Below are 16,041 nucleotides of genomic sequence, written 5' to 3' on the forward strand. Positions count from 1 at the left end.
TCTAAGATGCCTAGGTACATTTCTATGTCTACCTGATTCGATAAGAAGACAATGGGAAGATAAACGTTATCTAACAATAGCTTTTTTCTAAATTAGCAGGAATTAGTTTTAAAAATTAAGTTTGCAACGTTAGTTGATCTACAACATGCCTGTATCAAACACATTTCGGCGATGACACAAAACAAATCTCCCATTCTTGTTTGAAATTGTCTAACAATCGTTGTTTTACGATAGCTATGGAATAACATATATCTGTGACGTGTAAGGAAACCGACATGCCCATCATACCTAGTGTCAGAGCACAGCTCGTGTTTTTCTTTGCCAATCCAGTTTTAACCATTTGGTTTCACCTCACAATCGTTGTACATATATTCGTACCATGCTTTTAATATACAATTCTTGGCTGAGGTTAATTTACACCAGTATTTATGTATATTCAATTTACGAGAGAGGACCATTGGAAACCTTCCCAATGCAAAGTATACCATAGCATTTGGTGTCGATCGTTTAATTCCAAGAATATTTTTACAAAAATCTAAATGTAATTTCTCAATATCGGACACAAAGTGATCACTTGTTATTTAAACAGTTGCGATAGTTATCAGTATTTGAGATAAGGATGTTAGGTTGAGGAAGTTATGAACAGCCGCTACTTCCTACAGTAAAGGTTTAGAGCTAGACTAGTCTGTTACATTCCTGGTATACACATTTGTAAGTACGTTCAATCTAAGGATCACATCTCACATAGTTAAAAGTGTTATCATCATACAGGTAACTGATAAGCCTTTAGGGTTGATATATTAAATATAAAGATAAATAATACAGCTCTGCGTAAGGCTTTCTCTGTGAAAGAATACGAAACAAATCAAAAGAAATTTTAATGGCAAAATAAACTCATAAATAAATTGACTCTCACTTATTTTTTTTATTTAGACAAGAAAGCTTATTGATAAAAACTTAATTATCAGTCTTACTGTCTTAACTATTTAAGGACTCACAACACTAAATCAGCCAATCAACTTGTGTTTCATATGAACCAAGTCCCTGAAGAAAATGTATTTCTTAGGTTTTTAGCTATTTTCTAACTAGATAACATATGGAACGGGTAGTTTCTATATATGAGAATAAAGAGTAGGGTCTTGAATGACGGAGGGGGGGGGGGGGGGGGGGGGGGGGGGGGGGGGGGGGGGGGGGGGGGGGGGGGACTGTAAATGTCAGGATCACTGTCTTTTGAGTACCAGTGTGCTCTTATTTGCTATCAAGTCTAAACAATTATTTCATTTTTCAGGTAGCAACAACTTCCATCTATAAATTTCCTATCATTTGAACTTCACATGAACGATTGAAGGGATGGAGAAACTAGTAATAATATATATAGTGAAAAAAAGTTAGTTGTGTGAGCTCTCAACTGAATACTCTCTTACTATAAGTTAAACCTTACTATTGTCACATTGGGATCATCGTCTAAAACATTGTGAGTGCCTTTTCCACTGTGTAATCACGTTATGGTAAGCGGGTTGTGCCAAAGTAATGATACAGTTATCCTGTCATAATATGCAGCTATTCCAGACATAAATCTGATATTCATTGATTTCGGGAAAACTGCTATTCAATATCTTAAGTTTAATGCATCGAATTCATTTTAACACTATTCTCCACTTAATGTACGTATTTGTCTTAAACAATTCAATCAAAGCGCAGACATAATTCAATTTCAATTAACAATAAATAAATGAGTAAATACAGAGAGTAAATAAATAAATGAATAAAAAAATGGTCAATCGGATACGCCATTCTCACCTTAAGGTGACAACCGTTGGTAAGAAACATATTTATTGTATAAATGTATATTGATGTGATTGTGATAGGCGGAGGTACATCATTGTTCAATATTCTTAAGACAGTAATCCTTTCAAATAACACACAATTAGATACATGTATAAACAAATTAGATATAAACAATAGGATATAAACGAATTAATTTAAACAATAGGATATAAACAAATTAATTTAAACAATAGGATATAAACAATTATTTATAAATGATTCGTTATGAATACCAAGATACAAACAATTAGATTTAAATAGAGTATATTCCCATAGACCCTTTCTGTCAAAACATGACTGACCGGATATATGAGTTTAAATTAATGTGATAATATCAAATATGCAAATGGGATCAGACACAAGTTAAAAAAAAAAGACTTGTAATCCGTCTTCTCTCGGGGACAGACATGCACAGCACGTAACAACCAGATAGGAAGATGGTTGCTAACAAGCAGCATATTCCACGAGCGGCTTGACATGAGGTAGGACACATCACCTGGATTACAAATTACCTGGCAGGTGTCGGTGACTTTATATTTTGACCTCGTTTTATCGACTTTGAGTTAGAACATTCAGGACTTAAACGCCACAAATAATCACGTTTTATCTAACATGAACTATAAAAACAAACCATTAGGGATATCCACCGGACACATTTCTACATCTATATATAAGCATTTGTCAATCTCAGCAGACATAACCAGGATGTAGGCAAAACCTGTTTGAAGGAAAACAATGTATCTACACATGACAGATTTGTTGGTTTTTGTCCCATCATGAAGATATGTTTCAAATTTAATAAAGAAAATAAGCGTTATTAATAAAAATTTACTATCACGATAACTTATTGATCATGGAAACATCTGACATAAAGATGCGACTTCGTGATGAAAAATAGTTCATGTATTTTATACAAATTTTATATAAAAGTGTAATATCATAGAATGTCTCGTGCGTTATGGTGCTTTGTTAACATTATCCTTAGAGGTATGATGTGGTATGATACAAATGTATTAGGAGAAATTGAACTTCCACATAAAGGAGTCGTGATGATTTTAGGTTTGTCAGGTTATTGACTTTAGTTTAATACTAACATTGTAACAAAATCTATCAGCATTCCTGGTCGTTGACGTATAAGAATTCAACAGATAGTATACACAATGTATATCTATATACCGGATACCAGGTAAAACAACACCAAGCTGCCTACATAACAAAGCAATATTATGACATACATGCATACTACAGTAAATATCAACGATATATCGGAATGTCTTTATAACACACCAGAAAGTATTGACTCGCCACTAGATTATCTCCCCTTTGATTAAAACTTATGAATCGGACCTATCGAGACACCAGAGGGCCCAGTTTTTTCAGAGGTTATAAGTTTAATTACATGATTAGTGAAACTTCATTTCCCCTTTACTTTTGTGTTTTCTTTGAAATTCGGAGGATTTGGAGAGAACGATGAGTGCTGCATTGTCCCTACTTGCAGTCAAGTTAGCTTTACCACAAATTATTTTATCAAGATTATGAAATTGTTGCTAAATCGTGATTAGCTTAATCATCTTTTGAACAATTAGGCCCAATTATAGAGCTAAATTTTATCTATAATTTGATGTTTTAGAGACAAGGAACAGTCACTAGTATTACATCTCAAAATAATGCTGCTAATAATTTCCAAACGAGATATTCAAGCATGATCAAGCAGCAGAGAATTTATCCGCCATTGTGAAATAAAACAACCTATTAAGGCAGCCCCATTCGACAAAGAACCCCCCCCCCCCCCCCCCCCCCCCCCCCCTAAAAAGTATTGCGATGCGAAAGTATGGTGTTAAACAACCAAACAATCAACTTATAACGCATACACACATATCTCTGCTACTGACTTTTCTGTTTGAATCGAATTTCAAAGTTTAATATACTTAAGCATGTTAATGCCACCGGATTACCACCAGATACAAGTCTATTTATACAATATATGGCACGAATTCAGCTAACAAAGAGAACATCGTGCTGGTCTTATCTACAGATCGTGTTCCCTACTAAGGGTCAAATAGTTTTCTTATCACAGAAATTTCCTGTCGTGCGGCGATATCATTCGTTCAGATGACATCATTCAACCAACAACCAAAGTGTACTTCAAGTTTTGTATTCATGCAGGAATACACGTACAGTGTATGTTTTGTGCGTGGGTGCGCGTGTGCGTGGGTGCGTGTATGCGTGTGTGCGTGTGTGCGTGCGTGTGTGTTATGTGAAAAATGTAAGTAACTGAGTTTTCACTCGGGGTGTTAACTCTGTGTGCTATAGTGTCATTAACTCCAACGTGTATGACGTGAAATATTACTTTCATCAACACTACACGCACATGAACTAGTGTTATGTCTGATCACTGAACACACCAGCCTCCGACAACGGCTACTTCCATTATATTACATCACCATGAAACACTATCTCATTGTATAGGGTGATATTTTGCACCGTCATTTCCCCCCAGGAAGATTTAGTTGCTATAAATATATTCATGTAACAAACCGATCAACAGAGGGTTATCTCAATATCTTTAAACCTTATCACGGTCTTCATCAACTCTCATCTACGTTTGCCCGCAAGGAGTCGAAATCTACGTCTCGGTTCGTGATGTCGGGGCAAGTAATTTAGATTCGGCAAAAGCTTTTCGTTAAAACCCTGTTCATTATAAAGATTGTTTTGATGAATAATGTGAAAGCAGATTTTCCACGTCATACTTGAAAACTAAAAATCATACATTATGACTGCTTCCCGTCAGGTTTTTCTCGCCTTGGACGAACAATCGTGCTTTAGTGATAATTTTATGGCGGCGTCGCCGTCGTCAACATTTTATCTGAAACACTTCATATTGAGAGCTGTTGCTCAAAAGTTGTAAGTCAAACTTTAACATAACTGCATAATTAGAACACATAATGGAGATCTCGAAAATCCTTCATTTACAGAATATTATTTAGAATTGATGGTCCAGTCACTCTGGGAATCAGGGATGCTCGGAATCTAGACCTAAGGCTTTGTGCTGATCAAGGTTCTAAAAAGGATTATGTTATTCTAACCAGACCTGGACTATAGTTGTATTGTATTATGGATATCCGAGTTCACTTCTATACCGTACTATACATATTACGTGAATTCTATATTTTTGGTGTTTATGTTTGGATTAAAAATCTTAGATTTTGATAAATTCACATATGGCCTTTATTGCTCTTCCAAATGACTTGAACCAGTTTATAGACAAGTTCTTTAGCATATCAGATTGTTGTTGTCACTGTTCAGGTAGAGTTTAGGAAAATCAAACGTATATACTGTAATAATCTGAAATATTCTGAATACCAATATATATGTCGTAACTAAAATGGATTACAAAGTCAAAAACTATTATCAAATTACCAAATATTAAGAACGTGGCTTGGGTCTTTGTGTTGGTAGAAACCGGAATCCACAGACAACCCTACGGTGACTGATGACCCCATACTTTACCACGTACGACAGGTCAAGGTGAATGCGTTATAGGTGACCGGAAGTATAGCAATAATAAAACAAAACTTTATCATGATAAAACAATAAGATATTAGCTAACGGTTAACACTGCTACACAGTATGTACGTCCACATAGTAGGACTAATGGACCTACTCATGCTGACTCCTCCGCTCATTAGAGACTGCGTCATGGTAACCTCAGGTTTTACACAGCGTCACTAACTGTACAAACTTCCTGGTCCAGGATGTTTAAGTGTTTAGATTAGATAGACCATAAGTGTGTTAGTATGGTCACAGTGATGTTGATAAGATACTGATAAGGCAGCCATACTCTAACGGTTTGGTTTGGTTTGGTTATTTTGTTTAACGTCCTATTAACAGCTAAGGTCATTTAAGGACGGCCTCCCGTGCGTGCGACATACATGCGTGTGGTGAGTGCGTATGTGTGTTTTGGGAGGCTGCGGTATGTTCGTGTTAAGTCTCCTTGTGATAGGCCGGAACTTTTGCCGATTTATAGTGCTACCTCACTGAAGCATACTGCCGAAGACACCCAGCAGGACACCCCAACCGGTCACATTATACTGCCAACGGATAAAAATATAGATGGCCAAAGCCTATATAACCATCCCAGCATACAGGGTATGCTTGAGAAGAAATTACGTTTCGGTGAAATGCATGCATTTGTTCAACTTGACCTTTATTGTACTCAGAGAGAAATTCGAGTCTAGTACAATGATACAGACTTAAACATATAGTTTAGTCAACCGACGAATTTGAAATTGGTCATTACCTCACTTGTAATAAAGTGTATACATAATCGGTAAAAAAATCGGCAGGACCCTAGAAACACTTGAAAATGCACGGCCACTTCCTCATTGTAAATGTGTACCAACATATGTTACGTAAAGCAGAACCGGTTTTACAAGTGCTATCAATGCACTTCTGTTCGGATAAAGTTTATTTATAAAACTAGGGTTGTTTAGGGATAAATGTCTGACCTCGATTTGCATGGATATAAGTGCTGTCTGAAACCTTAATTCTACTGTGTCGTTAAAACATATGTAATGCGTACAACACTTAAACCCGTTCGTAAAGGTAAATGCAATAGATATTTCTTATTGATGAAAAACTACTTGTCTATCTACCTTTGGGTATTTAGTGACCATGTCTAACTAAAACAGATAGAATACAAATATACTCCATGGCGTTAATATCTCGGCAATTAAGCTAATAAGTCGACATATTTTTCGGTTTATGTCGACATATTTCTTTATGATGTTGACATCTTCTCGGAAATATGTCGACATCTTTATGTCGTAAGTCGGCAACTCAATGCCAGAAATATGCCACCATAATTATTTTAAGGTATTTTGATGTTTTATGACTGGTCGTTTTGATGATTTTTTTGAGATTCTTATAGATAAACTCATTATTTTGTACAGCTAAAACGGAGATCAATGTGAAGGTCCCGTATGTGTAGTATACCATAATTATAATATAGAACCATATGAGTTTAATTGATATGTTTATGGAAGCAGCTTTCAAAAACAGGACAATAAAGCTAGTTTAAAAACCAATTAAAAGGTACGTGTTGCTTTGGGTAAAACCACGACATAATGAATATAACTGGTATAAAGTCAGTAATTATAGGAATGATTGTAAGGGTATTATAAAGAACATTATTAACACGTTAAAACCTAAATCTCTTGTGTACTTTTTGAAAGTAAACATATCTAAATTCGTATTGATCGTGTTGTTCATATCAAACAAACCAGGACGGTTAAATGATTGGTCAGATTATACAAGGAAGTTAGTCGCCTGCTGATAAAACATGCATTGTCGTTTACGCTGATACGGTGTCAGGCTAATGCATACTGATAAATCAACCGTAATCTCGAGAAATGATCTGAAAACATAAACAAAAACAGAACATAAATATATATCCTGAAAAATGAAAACGAGAATAGACATGTCGAGACATCGCGGGACTTCCCGACCATGCGTATATGCGATATTTTGGTAGTGCCTTTGTAGTTTTAAAACTTTATCATTTCAAACTTTGCACAATTCAATTTTACAAATATTTTGTTTGTTCATGATATATAAAAACGATTTAAAAAGACTATCGAAATCAAGCATCTGAAACATTCAGAGCTGCACAGAATGGACGAAAACACAATTGTTGTATAACATACATTTTATTTACTTCAGGATCATATAATACAGTGTTATATCAAACCTTCCGCATATTAACTGTAAATTGTAAAGTTTGAGACACATGTATGTAGTTTTGATTTGTATTGGTATCTATACCATTATATACTATTCGCTTTAATCTCGGTAAACATGTGTAATATAGAATCAAGAAATAAGTATTTTTAAAATGTTTGTATTTAATATTTCTTAAACGTTATCTGCTTGAACAAAAACAGTGATGTGTTGTGTCTGATACAATCCATTAGGTAGGAAGTACATTCCTCTCTGGCTGTGATTTATCTGTCAGTGATTGCACGTGACGGTGATTGATAAAATATAAGGAAGACATCCTTAATACATACAGAAGTAACGCGTCGGGACTGATACTGCAGACTGATAGTGGATGTTCGAGAAGGAAGGAGATAGGGAGCTCTTATCTACGATAGTAGATGTTCGAGAAGGAAGGAGATAGGGAACTCTTATCTACGATAGTAGATGTTCGAGAAGGAAGGAGATAGGGAACTCTTATCTACAACTTTGTCTATTGATAATGTCTTTATGTGACACTTTCTTACATAAGTAGTTTTATGTTCTATGCTTTTGTGGTAACTGGATGATAAATTGAAATGAATAAATTCAAGGAGGTTAGATCCGGAACCATTTTTGGATTTCCGTATACATCTTTCAACGTGATTTTACGCTGTTTTTCATAATCTGTAAGGTATAATGGAGACAGCAAAATTTAGTTGTGCATCTTTATTATTCTTGTCCGAAAGTTACAATACAAGTTCATAGATTGTACAAACAACTGAGAGTCAGAATGACTTAGGGGGTCAGATCGGTCTGCTAAAACATTGAAATGAAGCACAAGCAAATGAATAGTACCATTTAAAATAAATAAACAGTCAAACTTGTGATAAGTGGCCACTCAAGACAACCCTAACATATAAGTAGTGTAATGTGCTTAGCCATGAATATGAAACAATACAGGCGTGTCATCCTTCGAATCAATGATATCAGGGTCCAAAAGTATGCAAATCCGGAAAGGAAGTCGGTAAATCCGAAATGGGACAGAATATATGTTTATTCTATTTATTATTACTTTAACAAAAAAAAATTCTGGATATTTTCAAAATGACCACGAAAGACTTCCATATACTGTTGACCAATGTTACTATTGGTTAAATTGTAAACGTAACATACAATGTACAGTTAAACAATTGGTAAAGATTGTCTAAAAATGCATTCAATGAATTGCAGCGACAATAATGATTGGATACAGTGATTCAAACTTCAGCTAAAAAAAACGAAAAAAAGGGAGAACAAAAAAACAAAACAAAAACAAAAACAAAAACAAAAAGATAGTGAATGGACTTATTATGACATTACATTAAGATACCCATATTGTTATGCTTTTAATAGAATTGGTATTCACTTTTAAGATGTTTCACGATCTCAAAATTTTAAAAATGAAGTTTCATTGTGTTTTGTAGGTGATATTGGACGATAAGCTGTTGTTCTGTAACTCGACCGCCAACATCACCTCTGATTGTTGTCTTCCTTGCGACATCAACGCCACCTGTAACAACACGTGTCCGGAGGGACAGCTTTCTCTTAACTTCACTCAACGTTTTCCAACATGTGTATTTTCAAATGACACCGACGCAAGTTCGACGTCCTCTGAGGACACGTCACGTGATTTTCTGGTCGTCTGTGTGGAGGCGTGTCCTGTGAAGTATTACACGGCAAGAAGCCGCTGTGAGAAATGTGATGACGTTTGTGAGAGATGCATTGGACCTGGAATCAAAGAAAATTGTACCTGCTCCTTACGTTACAATGGCCAATGTGTGGAGACTTGTCGTGAAGGATTCTACAATGATACCGGTATTTGCACCAAGTGTGATGACGCATGTAAAAATTGCAGCGCCTCCGGTCGTGGAATTGAAATTTGCAATTGTAAATTTGAATTTAATGGCACGTGCTTTGATTCTTGCTATCCAAACATTACTGATTGTGATGTTGATGGTGATGACGAAAACAATTTGACCATCATTATCGCCGCATCTGCTGGAGGTGCAGCTGCTGTCATAGTCGTCGTCGTCGTCGTCATTGTCATTATTGTCAAGGGTTGTCGTCGTAAGAGAAAAACCAAGTCACGTATGAGTACCATTATTGTAAGTATGTTTTACTCTCTCTCTCTCTCTCTCTCTCTCTCTCTCTCTCTCTCTCTCTCTCTCTCTCTGTCTGTCTGTCTGTCTGTCTGTCTGTCTCTCTCTCTCTCTCTCTCTCTGTCTGTCTGTCTGTCTCTCTCTGTCTCTCTCTCTCTGTCTCTCTGTCTGTCTGTCTCTCTGTCTCTCTCTCTCTCTCTCTCTCTCTCTCTCTCTCTCTCTCTCTCTCTCTCTCTCTCTCTCGTGGATATACCGGTATTCGTGGATATATGAAAATATTAACAATATTAACATCCGATGCACACATGTTATTCGTTCTTCCTGTTTTCCTGCTCATTCGACTGTTTCATAATAGAACAAGCAAATATTATTCTGTGACCGAACTTTCGAATTTGACATTTAAAAGAACTATGAATGAATAAGTTCGTGTATATTGAATCTCCTTCCATCATCAAAAATATTGCAGGAAAACAGAGACGTAGCCAAAGACGAGGAAGAGGAGACGGACATCCAACTCCCTATGCAGATCAAAGGGAAAAAACCAGGCAAATACGAAAACGTACAGGTACTAGGTGGCGCGGTATCGGCACAGGCGCAAGATACCCAAGACAAAATGACAAGATACGCAAAGGACCCGACTCTTCCCCGAGGGAAAACGCTTCAGGTATTAAATTGCTTTTCCTCTAACGTCTTTTATTCCTACTGTAGCGTCTTGATTTGGTTTAAAGATTATATAGTTAATTTTACATGAATATTGATTTAAATGACATTAGTGATAATATTTATTTATCTGTCTATCTCACAAATCGGTTTTTGATACGGTTATATGGCAGAATAGTATAACAGCGATGAACTCAGTATTGTATACAGACACAGTTGTAATTAAGACTTTCTGTTCTCATTATAAGGACCAAATGGATGCGTCTAACCGCCAGTCTACTTTGTATGAAAACGAGGATTCCATCAAACTCCACCGAAACCTAGTGAAAAGGGAAGACAGTAATACGAAGTTAAAGCATGGAGTCTTCAGCAAACTGAAACAGTCCGTCAAGAACAGGAAGTCGAAAAAGAAGCGTGATAGCCATGGAGGTATTTCCGGTTCGTCAAATCCCGTTTTCAATGATTTTGTTTCTAGTACTGACGGTGATGAATATGTAGATATGTCTGGGAAAATTCAAGAAGAACCAGAACAAGAGGATTATGTTCAAGTTACCCAACAAAAACATGATGAACCACAGGAAGACTATGAGAATTTCCAAAATACGTCCAAAATCGACACAGCAGATGAGCCACAGGACGACTACGAAAATTTCAGAAATACTTCTAGGATTTCTAATATAGACGATGAACCGCAGGATGAGTACGAAAATTTCGGTATGACATCTATAGCTGAAAGAACAGACGATGAACCACAGGACGATTATGAAAATTTCGGCAACACTTCCAAGGTTGGTGTTATAGACGATGATCCACAAGAAGAGTATGAAAATTTTAGGCCTGTAACGACGTTTCAGGAGGAATCACCTTACATCAATGTCAAAAATTTCCGTAAAGAAACAACATGAGGTGGTGCATAATCTAGGCCATTCGACTGACAGTCCAGGTCATTAGTTGGCTCAACACATTCACGTAAAACATGTATCCACTGTCTGTGTAGTTGTCTTGTGTGTTTAAGAAGACGTGTTAACCATACACAGATAATGTTATGTAAAAAAATAGTGCTATAATCACCAGACCCAGGCATCATTTTATAAACCACAGTATTAGTTCCTCCTTCTTTTTTGGTGCTTGGTAAGTGAGCTTACCTTGAACATACAATCTGTTATTGCGATATCATAGCTATATATATGTACTTACAGTTCTGAATAATGAAATATATCGTGCACACTATTGAACTGTAAATGGTGTCTCGTTTCGTCCTTTAACGTGTCTATAAGATCCCACCTCTCCTACTTGGTTGGTTGACAAAGACCATAACGAATACATGTATGTATAATATATATATATATCGTAGAGTATATCTTCAATGCATAATATCCATACATAAAGTCCGCGTAGCGGATTCTTACAGAAGTTTGAAAACAAAATTTGTTTCATACCCCGATGAAACTAAAATAAAATTGACATCAACGCTTATAATTAATTTTTGAAAATGATTTTCTAATTTAAGACATGTTTTATGTGCAATTTTACTGGTTTTAAATGGGATTCTTTTTCTCAAATCAATACGCAACGTCAATTGTCGTATTGTGACGTCACATTTTTCGCGCCATTCTCGGAATTTCTTTCATAGGAGAAGGAAAAGAATTTTTCGACCAATCACATTTGAGTATTTACCATGAAAACAAAGAAAAGTTAATTATAACACATATGTTTAATATATATCGCAAAGTATACCTTCAATGCATAATATCCATGCTTAAAGTGTTTCCCGTATCTCCACCTCTCCTTTAGTTACAAAGATCATAACACATATGTTTAGTATATATCGCAAAGTATATCTTCAATGCATAATATCCATGCATATTTTTTTTATAAAATAATATTACAAAATGAATCGCATATGCATAATGAATAACATAATTAGTAACAAAATATAGTTTGTATTATTGATTACCAAGTTGATTCTATAACAAAGTAAGAGTTATTGAATGACTTTGTGAATGATTTCTCTTTTTAAATCCCTACTGTGAATGTGTTATTTTTGTATGAAATATATGTAACATACAGTTATACGTATGAGGCAAGTATTATTTTATATAATGAAATATGCAAAGACTTGTTAGAGTGTCTTGTATTACATTGTTGAGTATGATAGAGTAATAGATGTTACGCCCTCCATACCATTACAACTGGGTCTTTGGTGTTCAAGGTTCGATTAGCTTAAGACATTATATTTTATGAAATTATTAATGTAATTTCTTTAAAATATTGTTTTACCCTTACAACATTCTACGTGTAATATCTATGACAAACCAAATCTACAGAGTAATATACATAAATTTCCAAATATTGATTTTAAGCTATTTTTATTGACAATTAAGAAAATTTCTGCACCCATCCCATGCTGTGTGTAGTTGTAGAAATATACAATTGTCAAAGCGTCAAAGGTGTTATGAATGTAAATAGTGATTTTTTAATGGGATACATGTATATAGTAAACTCTGTGTGTATTGATTGGAAGCGTGATGAATACATTGAAACTTATTGTTCAGGTGTACAAAAATGTATGTAGTGCAAAATAATCGCCATTTTTACGCGTATAAGACAGAACGTCAGTACCTTCGTTGTAACAGCTCGTCATCGTCTTTTCATAGCGTCATCAGCCTTTTCATAACGTCATCATCCTTTTTATAACGTCATCAGTCTTTTATAACGTCATCAGCCTTTTCATAACGTCATCAGCCTTTTCATAGCGTCATCAGCCTTTTCATAACGTCATCATCCTTTTTATAACGTCATCAGCCTTTTCATAACGTCATCAGTCTTTTTATAACGTCATCAGCCTTTTCATAACGTCATCAGCCTTTTCATAACGTCATCAGCCTTTTTATAACGTCATCATCCTTTTTATAACGTCATCATCCTTTTCATAACGTCATCAGCCTTTTTATAACGTCATCAGCCTTTTTATAACGTCATCATCCTTTTCATTATGGCATAACCTTTTCATAACGTGATCAGCCTTTTCATAACTTCATTAGCCTTTTCATTATGGCACCAACCTTTGCAACATTTACATCGATCATTAGTCTTTTCATCATTGTCCGAAAAAACGTTCATGCCTGGGTTATATAATAATGGAGTTTATTGGAGTTTATTAGAGTACTCTCTCCTTTTCACTTTTCGTATGTACTATAAGGCCACTTATAACTGATGTAGACATTAAATTGATTTACACTGCTATGACTGCCATATGCTATTGATACAAGTAACAGAATGTAATCTCACATGCTAATCTGAATGCTGTATCAAGCGTAATATACACTGTGTGGTTGGTAACAATAGGAAGCAGATTTTTTTCCTGGAACAATTTTATAGGAGACATGTGCGTGTTTTTGTACGGATGTCTTTTTTAAGACGCGTCGTCCGACGTCTGTCCGTCCATCAACATTTCCTTTAATCGTCACTTGTCCTGAACAACAAGTAGGATTTGAATTAAATTTGGTCGCAATCATTTGCGGGCAAGTTAATCTGATGTTGCATAAATGAAGAGTGTGGCTTCCCTTGGACCAGATGAATAGTGGCCCAAAAAGGTGAAATAGAGAACCTTACAATAGTACTTAATGAATTTCGATCAAATTTGGAAGAAGACTTATTGGGCAAAGGAGATCCAGTGTTCTATGAATACAGGACGTGGGCCCATGGGGTCGGGATAACGGGGCCCAATAGTCCTTTACAGGTTAGTATATTAAAATTGCGTCTGGTCCTAGATGACCGAATTGATTTTGATCAAATTTTGCTTGATGCATTATTTGGTGAAGGAAATCTATTATTGTGTAAGTGGATGATGTGACTCCCCTTTGACTGGAGGGGCGGTGTCTAATACGGGTAATATGAATAGATCATTCAAATTGCTTCTAGTCCTGAACGACAGAATGGATTTGGATGAAACATTGTCTGAGGCCAGAGGGACTGCAGTCTGCAGTAGGAATAACAGGGTTGATCTTAACTATCCTTGGGAGAGGGCTCTAAAATAGGAAAATAGTAACAAATTAGAATGTTTGTCATGATCAGTGGGCAGTGTAGGACTTCAAGGCATCATGTTCATAAGTATTGCATGTTTTATTTGATAATCGTTTTTAACAAGGACGTCATAATGTTTTTGTAGTTATGATTATTTTTATTGTCTTATTTTTATACGATTTGCTAACCTAGTTAGAAAATGATAGTAAGTATAAAATCACTTTAATTCCAATCGTGCCGAATTATCCCAATTCTTAGTTATATTTATATTGCACTTATAAGCAGATGGCTTTGTTCAATTTTGTTGGTTCAAGATCAAGTTTACACTGCTTTAATATGTCTTAAGTGTTTTAATCATATTTTGTAGTCCCTATCGCGAACTATGTATAATTCACGTCCATTATTGACCTGACTGCCCCACTAACCAATAACGAATGTTTGATACCGTAAAATATGCTTTTATAATCATGTGTGTATCACGTGATAGTGATTGTTCTACTGCTTTTACTGCTGAACATGTTTGTAAATGTTTTCAAATTGCATCTCCATGGAGCGATTTACTGTAAACGTTGATCTTTTCGCGAGGGGGGTTAATTTCGCGATTTTCATATGTAAACTATACGCGTGGGGGTAATTTTCGCGACGACCCACCTTCGTTTGTAGTACGAGATTACGCAAATTGATATCAACTTAATACGCGTGGGGGACTTTTCGCGATCAAAAGCGAAAATTTTCCCCTCGCGTAAATTTCCACGTTTACAGTATACAGTTTTTACTATATCATTAATATTATTGACATGTCACGTATAATGCACGGTCATTTTACTGATGACCATGTATTTCAGGAACGGTTAAGATATGATAAATACAATACACTGTTAGTGTGGCCCTGACTATGTATGTCAAATCATGAATCCGATGGCCGTTATACTATTCAAGACCTCTGTAGATATTCCATAAATTTGATCAGTAATGCTATACAGCACTCATATTATACCGTATTACATATTGACGGACCGCCATTGCATGCATGATTCATATTGTTTAATCATCTACTACATACAGAAAGTATGGGTATATGGGTGACTAGAAGGCAATATGTAACTTCCCATGACGTCACCAGAATTGTATCTGTTATTTATATAATATTATTTGTGGACAGATTTAGAATACAAAATCATCATTCCAATGGCAATTTAGTGTCCTCGCACAGGAGGGCCGTCATTCATATGCTCTCTCTATCAACTTCTTGTGTTTTGTTTGTAATATTTGCATATATACTCCACGTGTATATTATATAAGCCTTTTCCAAAACTTGGTTAAATTCCTCTCGTAATTAGATTTCATTTGGACCTTTAACGTTCATAAATTCGTCACAAAAGAATTGCGTAACTTACTATAGTAATTGAGAAACTAGCTCATCTGCAGATATGTGAATGAGATACATTCAAAGTAATAGCGTAGCTTATTGACTTCACGTTTTTTGTTAGCTATCGTATCAGTGGGAGAGAGGAGGTTGGTCAAATATTGATATATATTATTGACATATGTGATTGCTGTAGACGATAGAATTCTCCAATAATTAATTGGAAAAAAACATGTCATTCTCAAAAGGCGATCAAATGGCTTACCAACACTTGTAATTGCAATTGCA

The 16,041-nt window shown here is 35.5% G+C and overlaps 1 protein-coding gene across 1 annotated transcript in view; it reads left to right on the forward strand.

The window, feature by feature from the left end:
• LOC117316617 overlaps positions 1-11,842 on the forward strand; it is a 28,446-nt gene extending 16,604 nt beyond the window's left edge. Inside the window, exons 2-4 of the mRNA XM_033871291.1 lie at positions 9,027-9,707; positions 10,168-10,365; positions 10,610-11,842. Of these exons, the coding sequence (XP_033727182.1) occupies positions 9,027-9,707; positions 10,168-10,365; positions 10,610-11,266 (1,536 nt within the window). The 3' untranslated portion in view covers positions 11,267-11,842. The remainder of the gene's footprint in view (positions 1-9,026; positions 9,708-10,167; positions 10,366-10,609) is intronic.
• Positions 11,843-16,041: the final 4,199 nt, after the last annotated feature.

Source organism: Pecten maximus, chromosome 18 (assembly GCF_902652985.1).
Source record: "Pecten maximus chromosome 18, xPecMax1.1, whole genome shotgun sequence".
In the NCBI taxonomy this organism is placed as follows: Eukaryota; Metazoa; Mollusca; class Bivalvia; order Pectinida; family Pectinidae; genus Pecten; species Pecten maximus.